This window comes from Condylura cristata, unplaced genomic scaffold (assembly GCF_000260355.1).
Source record: "Condylura cristata isolate star-nosed mole 26May11 unplaced genomic scaffold, ConCri1.0 scaffold00013, whole genome shotgun sequence".
NCBI classification, from domain to species: Eukaryota; Metazoa; Chordata; class Mammalia; order Eulipotyphla; family Talpidae; genus Condylura; species Condylura cristata.
Window position 1 is genome coordinate 2,588,198 of NW_004567114.1, and position 6,600 is coordinate 2,594,797.

At 69.4% G+C, this 6,600-nt stretch overlaps 2 protein-coding genes across 2 annotated transcripts in view; one reads left to right on the top strand and one right to left on the bottom strand.

The window, feature by feature from the left end:
- Positions 1–975, top strand: part of DEGS2 (delta(4)-desaturase, sphingolipid 2) — a 12,626-nt gene extending 11,651 nt beyond the window's left edge. The window contains exon 3 of the mRNA XM_004681578.2: positions 137–975. Coding sequence (XP_004681635.1) covers positions 137–283 — 147 coding nt within the window. The 3' untranslated portion in view covers positions 284–975. The remainder of the gene's footprint in view (positions 1–136) is intronic.
- Positions 976–2,061: 1,086 nt separating this feature from the next.
- The window catches only part of EVL (Enah/Vasp-like), a 55,309-nt gene continuing 50,770 nt past the window's right edge, over positions 2,062–6,600 (bottom strand). The window contains exons 11-15 of the mRNA XM_012724674.1: positions 6,375–6,441; positions 6,230–6,292; positions 3,899–3,965; positions 3,715–3,772; positions 2,062–2,418 (exon numbers count right to left, since the gene is read on the bottom strand). Coding sequence (XP_012580128.1) covers positions 2,381–2,418; positions 3,715–3,772; positions 3,899–3,965; positions 6,230–6,292; positions 6,375–6,441 — 293 coding nt within the window. The 3' untranslated portion in view covers positions 2,062–2,380. The remainder of the gene's footprint in view (positions 2,419–3,714; positions 3,773–3,898; positions 3,966–6,229; positions 6,293–6,374; positions 6,442–6,600) is intronic.

The window sequence follows — 6,600 nt, forward strand, 5'->3', positions numbered from 1 at the left end:
GTGCGTGGGGCGGGGGCGCGTGCAGGGGGCATGCAGGGCGTGGCCGTGCGTGGGGCAGGGGCGCGTGCAGGGTGTGGCCGTGCGTGGGGCGTGGGCGCGTGCAGGGCGTGGCTCGTGACCCGGTTCCTCTCTGCAGGTGCGGAAGATTGCGCCCGAGTACTACGACCACCTGCCCCAGCACCACTCGTGGGTGAAGGTGCTCTGGGACTTCGTGTTCGAGGACTCCCTGGGGCCCTATGCCAGGGTGAAGCGGGTGTGCAAGCTGGCAGAGGACCGCCTGTGAGCCGCCTGGCCGGTGCCCATGTGGACGCGCTGACCTGCTGGGGAGCCGGCCGTGCCCGTGCTCCCTCAGCCTGCTGCCTGGACCGGTTTGGCCACTTTTGGCTCCTGCACCTTGTTCTGCTGCTCTCGTGCCCGGGGCCCTGGGGACCTGCCTGGGGACAGTGAACACAGACACCCGGAAGCTTGGTCTGCTTGTGGCTCGCTGATGGCCCCAGGCCAGACCCTTCCTGGGCGGCCCCTGCACGGCCTGGCCCCTCCTGGGCGCCGCCCTTGGGCCTCATTTCTCTGGTGTTCTGCCCTCCATTAAATTTAGCATGTATTTTCATCCCCACGGACTGGCCTCCAGGAGGTGGTCTTGGCTCCAGTCTGGGCCTGAGGATGAGGTCCAGCTGGCCCCGCTGGGCGGTGTAGGCCCCAAATCATGCCCCACCTGCTCCCCACCCTTTGGGGGCTGCAGTTTCTTGCACACCCTGTCCTGAGGGCCCTGCCAGTGTGCCCAGTGCTGTGGGCCGCAGCCTGTCCGAGGCACACGTGGTCCCCCCACCCCTCCTCCGCCCCGTCCCTATAACCAGCCTCGGAGCCCTTCCTTGCTTTCCCCGGCTGAGCCCTGCAGGCACAGCCTCCCTGCGTGTGCCCGCCTCGAGCCTGCCACCATGAGTCCACACTGCAGAGCCTCCCCTGACCCCCAGAGGGTCCCGGCCTGACATGGGGCGGGGGGCGGGGGATTGTCCACCCCTTCCCCTGGCTCAGATGTGGCACTTGAGGGATGCTAGTGGGGTGGGGCGGAGGGGTGGGGATAGGCAACTGCCCTGGGGTGCAGCTCTGGGTGCTGCAGGCTGGGCAGTGGGTCTCTGTGAGCTGGGAGGCGGCTCTGCCTGCTGTGGCGGGGCAGAGGGTGCAACTGGAACCCAGGGGTCATTTTCCTTGGCTGGAGGGTTTGCGTGGAGAAGGGGGTGGTCCTGGCCTCCCAGCGGTGAGGCCTCAGGGCTGGGCACGGCAGGGGCTCTCGCCTGACCAGGAGAGGCACTCTGCAGAACCCCCGCATGGTCCTAAGACTTGGCAGGTGCTCAGCCGCTGGGAGTGGCCTCCGTGGAGCCAGGTACCTGGGCCTCTGAGGCCTGGCTCCAGGGATGCCGGGCGGGGCCCACCTGTGGGCGAGGCAGCTCTGTTCTGGCTGAGGACGGCGAGCCCGGCCGGCTGCCCCTCTGCACCAGCAGCCCTGGCCAGGGGCCCAGCGCGCACTGCACGGAATGACGTCTGTCCTGAGTCCGGCCAGAAGTGGTAGCCCGGCACCCTCCGGCGGCCTTTGCAGGTGGCTGGGGGCCGGGGGACCACGGTCTCCTGGTGGCTGTGGGTGGGGCAAGACTTCAAGGCCTCCCCGGTTGTTCACACTCCTGGGGCAGCAGCCGCTGCAGCGAGGGAACACGTCTGGGGGCATGTGTGGCCTGAGAAGCGCCGGGGCCACCTCAGTGGACGCACGACCGGACACAGGACTGGCGGCCCTGCTGGGAGCTGAGTCCCCCGGGCATCGGCGGCGACCGTGGGCCCCGCTGTCCGACATGGGCCAGCCAGCCAGGCCCTCTGATGTCAGGTGTGGGTGTCTCCGGGCCATCTCCCTGGGGAGGCTGATCGCAGGTCCGGAGGCCCCCTGGGCCCCCCGATGTGCCTGAGCGGCAGGCGCTCCCCGCGTCCGTACCGTCCTGCTCCCACTTCCCTGTCACCCCGTGACGGCCCCTTCCCCGGAAAGGGGGCCGCAGGCCACGCGAGCGATAACAGAGCCGGCGTGGACAGTGACCGTTTATTACCACGTGGACACAGACACCGGTGTGGACAGCGTCAGCTGGGAGAGAACTGGGACACCACCTAAGGAAGCGTGACTTGGGGTGTCGTCTCGTAAACCAAAAGAAATGGACACTTAAATAAGCAAATATAAAATTCAAAAAAAGGCGAGGAGACCTGGTGTTTTGTGTCAGGTAGAATCTAAAAAAATCCAGGAGTCGGACTTCTTCCCTCGTGTGACATCCCCACAGGCGAGCACCGGTGAGGCGCGTCCAGCGTCCTGCGAGCGGGCGCGGCGGCTCCTGGGGTGCAGTGGGCGCTAGGAGGTGCTGATCCCGCTCAGCTCCTGCCTGATGGCTGCGGGCAGAGGAGGGGCTCAGCCTGCGCCCCACACGCAGCCCCCCCACCGTGGGGCTTCCCGCGCCTCTGTCCCAGGGCCCCTCGGGGTCCTGCGGGCTGGGCGCTAGCTGGGGCCACGGCAGCTGTGGGTCCTCCTCGCTCCTGACGCCCTGGACCGGTGGGCGCCCTGGGGGGCTCGGAGGACGAGGGTGCCCCACTAACAGGTGGGGAGCCCCTGCCTCGAGGAGGGGTGCCTCCCACCAGGACTCCCCCAGGCCCTCCCTCCAGGGAGGGCATCTCTGGCTCTTGTCTCCAGCTCCCTCCTGTCCCCACCCCAAGCCTGGGCCTTTCTCCAGAGTCCAAGGCCATGGGCGAGCCCAAGGGCTGGGCATTGCCGGGTTATGAGGGGGGCGGTCCTGGGCGGCAGTGCCCTGCGGGGTGCCAGGCGGGGTCCCCACCGCACCCCTAGCCCGCGCCCCTGCAGGCAGCTCTCGCCCTGGGGCCGCAGGGTAGCGCCAGGGGCACCCCACAATAAAGGGACTTAATGCTCGGCCTGGCCTCTCCTGCTCTCTTCACTCATTAACTCCTTATCTGCCCGCGCAGGCCTGCGGGGGACTGGACAAACAGGAACCGCTCCGCCGGACGGGCCGGGTGTGGCGGTCACCCGGCTGGGCAGGCTCCAGCTCTACGGCCGGCTGGCTCCCACCCAGGCCCCCACTCTGGCTCCAGAGTCCCGCAAGCCTCTGCCTTCAGAGCCACCCCACTTAGTTCTGGGACCCCCTCTTGCCGGGCCCCCCACCAGGCGTGAGACCTCTGCGGCCAGGGGAGGGAGGCGGGGGCCACGGCTGCGCCCCGGCTTGCCCGGGTCACGCCCACCCTGCCCGGCCTTTCTTCTCGCCCTGGCTCCAGATCTGAGCCGGCCAGATCAAAGGTTCGTGGGAACCAGTGTAAGACGTGATTCACGGGACGAAGCCGGCGGCTCTTCTGGGGGCAGCCCTGTGGGGTCAAGCGGGCTTAGGTCCTCCTAAGGCCCCGGAGGGCCACAGTTGCTCGCCTGACCCCAAATCCAGTGACCGGAGGTGGCAGAACCACAGGTTAAACGGGGCCCAGACCATTCCAGCCGTCTGCGCCTTGGGGGACCCCGGCAGCCACCCCTCCCCATGGCCGCCGAGCTGACCGGGCGGGGCCCTGGGGGAGCTGCGGGGGGGTCCCCTCCCCTTGCCCAACTAGAGGGGGCAGTCGGGGCGCGGGCGGATGGAGGAGCAGGCCTCGGGGCGCCCGCCGGCCACCCCTGCGCGGGCGGCCCGCACTCACCGTCGATGATCTCCTCCTTCACCTTGTGCAGCTCCCGGACCACCTCCTCCAGGATCTCCTGGTGGGGCACAGCAGAGGCGCGGGGCAGCAGGCCCGGGAGCCCCGGGGGAGGCTGGCGGCCGGGCCCAGTGGCTGGCGGAGCCCGGGCAGCCGCGGGCCCCGTCGCGCCTCTCCGGACACTCACCTGTTTCATCCTGTCCAGATCGAAGGCGTCCAGGGCCACGTCGTTCACGCTCCCCGCCGGCTTCATCCTGGGGGCAGGAGGGCGGCAGGTGCGGTCAGGCGGGTGCGGCCACGTCCTCTCGCCGGGGGACCGAGCCGGAAGCCAGGGCCCGCTCTCGGGACCCGCGCCGCCCGCTTCCCACTCTGACCACGGTCCCCCTTCAGCCACGTGGAAGGAGCCGGGCCCAGGCCCCCCCTCAAGACACCCACCATAGTCCCAGCCCCAGAGAGCCAGGACTCGGGGTCCCCGAACTCCCCTGGTAAGAACACTAGGGTCACCGTGGGATGTGTGGGTCCTGGTTAGGGGAGCCTGGTGAAGAGGGTGCTGTTACGGTGCAAACCGCAGAGCGGGTGGCCAAGGCCGGCGAGGGCACCGGGCGAGGGCACCGGGCGAGGGCACCCGGCGAGGCCACCCCTTCCCACGCGCGGCGGGCTGGCGGCCGTCACGGCGTGGCAACTTCGCACGGAATGGCCTTGGCTTTCTGTTTCGCCCCACATCTCCCCAGAAAGCTGAGGCCCGTGGGCTCGACGTGCGACATCTGCACACCAGCCCCCGGCACAAGCAGCCCAGGGGCCCAACTGTTCGGGACAGGACCTGGGGGACACGGCTGCCCCTCTGGGGCTCGCGTGGAGGGGCAAGGCGTGGCGCCGACGCCCACGAGTGGTGACGCTGGCCACTGCGTCTGTGCCACGAGGGCGGTGCGTGGTGGGGAGGACAGGCTGGGACGCTCGTGCGGGAGCACTGTGCTAAGCGGCCCAGCCCACTCAAAGCAGCGCCGCCCAGGGCCGCACCACCCCACTTTGGGCTCCCACACGAAGGAAGGGGAGTCACTGGTAGAGCCCTGCACCCCGTGTGTGTGTCCACCCTCGGGGGGGGGTGAAAGTGATGTGCGGTGTCCACACTGGGCAAAGCCACTCGGCCGAGGATGGAGGGAACGGCGCCCCCTCCGGGCCCGTGGTGGGCTGGCGCGGAGGGACGAGGCTTATCTGACCCGCTGGTGGAACTTAAGAAAGCCCAGCAGAGTGGACTGGCTGCAGGGGGCGGGGGAGGCCAGGGGTGCACACCCCCCGCTGGGGGGAGGGTCAGGCAGGCCAGGCGGCGCCCCAGCTGACCGGCCGGGTCCACACAGCCACAGGGGAAGCTTGAAAGTAGCTCGCAGAGGGCAGAGCGTAAAAGTCCTCCCTGCATCCAGAAAAGGGGGCCGGGGAGCTGCCGTTTTGCAACACACGTGGGCGTGCGGCCGCAGGGCACCTCAGACTCACCGCGGGGGGAAAGCCCGAGGGAGGCCGAACAGGTGAAGTCTGGTCGCGCAGGGCCAGACGCCGACGAGGGGGAAGGGAAGGGGCGGCCCCACACCTCGAGGAGCCAGCGGGCACTGGCACAGCTGGGTGAGGGACTCGGCTCCGAGGGGCAGGCCCAGCCTGCGCCCCTGGCGTGCCCGTCGGGTCACCTCGCTCACGTGCTCCAGCCCCGTCTGCACGTGCAGAAGGCCAGGCCAGGCCAGGCCGGCTCCGCTGAGCTCACCCCCGCTGCCCCCGCCGCACCCCAGCACGCCTGTTCTGAGCGTCCAGCACGCGGTCCCGTGTGGCTCCCCGGAGCCTCAGCCACGGCCCTTCCGGCAGAGCGAGGCTGAGCTGGCGGGGACCACAGGGCCCTGCCTGGGGCCCAGCTGACCACAGGCCCGAGAGGCCTCGCGGCCCGGTTCCAGCCCCTGCTGGCCAGAGCTCCCAGCGTGCCAAGTCTCTGCTCTCACCCGCCACCCGCGTGGGACGAGGGTGCCTCCCGTCAGTGTGGGTGGGCGTGGAGACGCCTTGGCAGGCTGGGGCCCAGGGCCTCTGTTTCCTGGGCACCTACTTTCAATATTCTATCCTGTGACCGCTCCAGCTTTTGACAGGGGAGAAATGGTCACACCTCGGGGCGCCTGCTCCACAGGGGGCCACGCAGTAGTGGGGATGGGGCCAGGCCAGCCACGGAGGTGGCGTGGCCAGCAGGCACTTCCGGCATCCACTGTCCACGCATCTGCCCCGTGAGGCAGGGGTCAGAAGACCTCCTGAGCAGGCGGGTGGGGAAGGCCAGAAGGGTCACCCGCTTGCTTGTTGGGGTTCCCAGGACCAAGCGTGGATCCAGGGTCTCAGCTGCACCCTCTGGTGGCCCCCAGGCTTCAGTGCCCCAGCCCCACCCCCCCAGGCCCAAAGAGAAGATGACACCCGTCCCCAGAGCCAGCTGTTAGAGGACAGGACAGGACGTGGTCAGGTGTTAGTCACAGGTGGCCAGAGGCCGGGTGTTCGGTACCTAGAATGAGGCTGCGACTGAAGGGGGCTCTTAGCTTCGGGGCTCTTGGCCACAGACGGGGTTCTAGGGCGACGGAATGAAACAGACGTGTGAATTGGAGCGGGTGGTCTGGCCCGGGGCGGTGCCGGCTCCCCGGGCAGCTCACCTGGACAGCAACGAGGACACGGGCTTCTCCACCGAGTTGCTCCGCTCCCAGGGCTTCCGGCCAGCGTCTGTCAAGTCACCGCGTGGACGCAGAGCTCAGCGCCCAGAGGACTCGGGGCCACCCCACACCCGAGACACCCCACGGGCGGCGCTCGGTGGCGGCCGGGCGGCGGAGGGTGTGCCTGGGCAGAGAGGAACTCGGGGCTTGTCCCCGCCGCGGCCAGCTG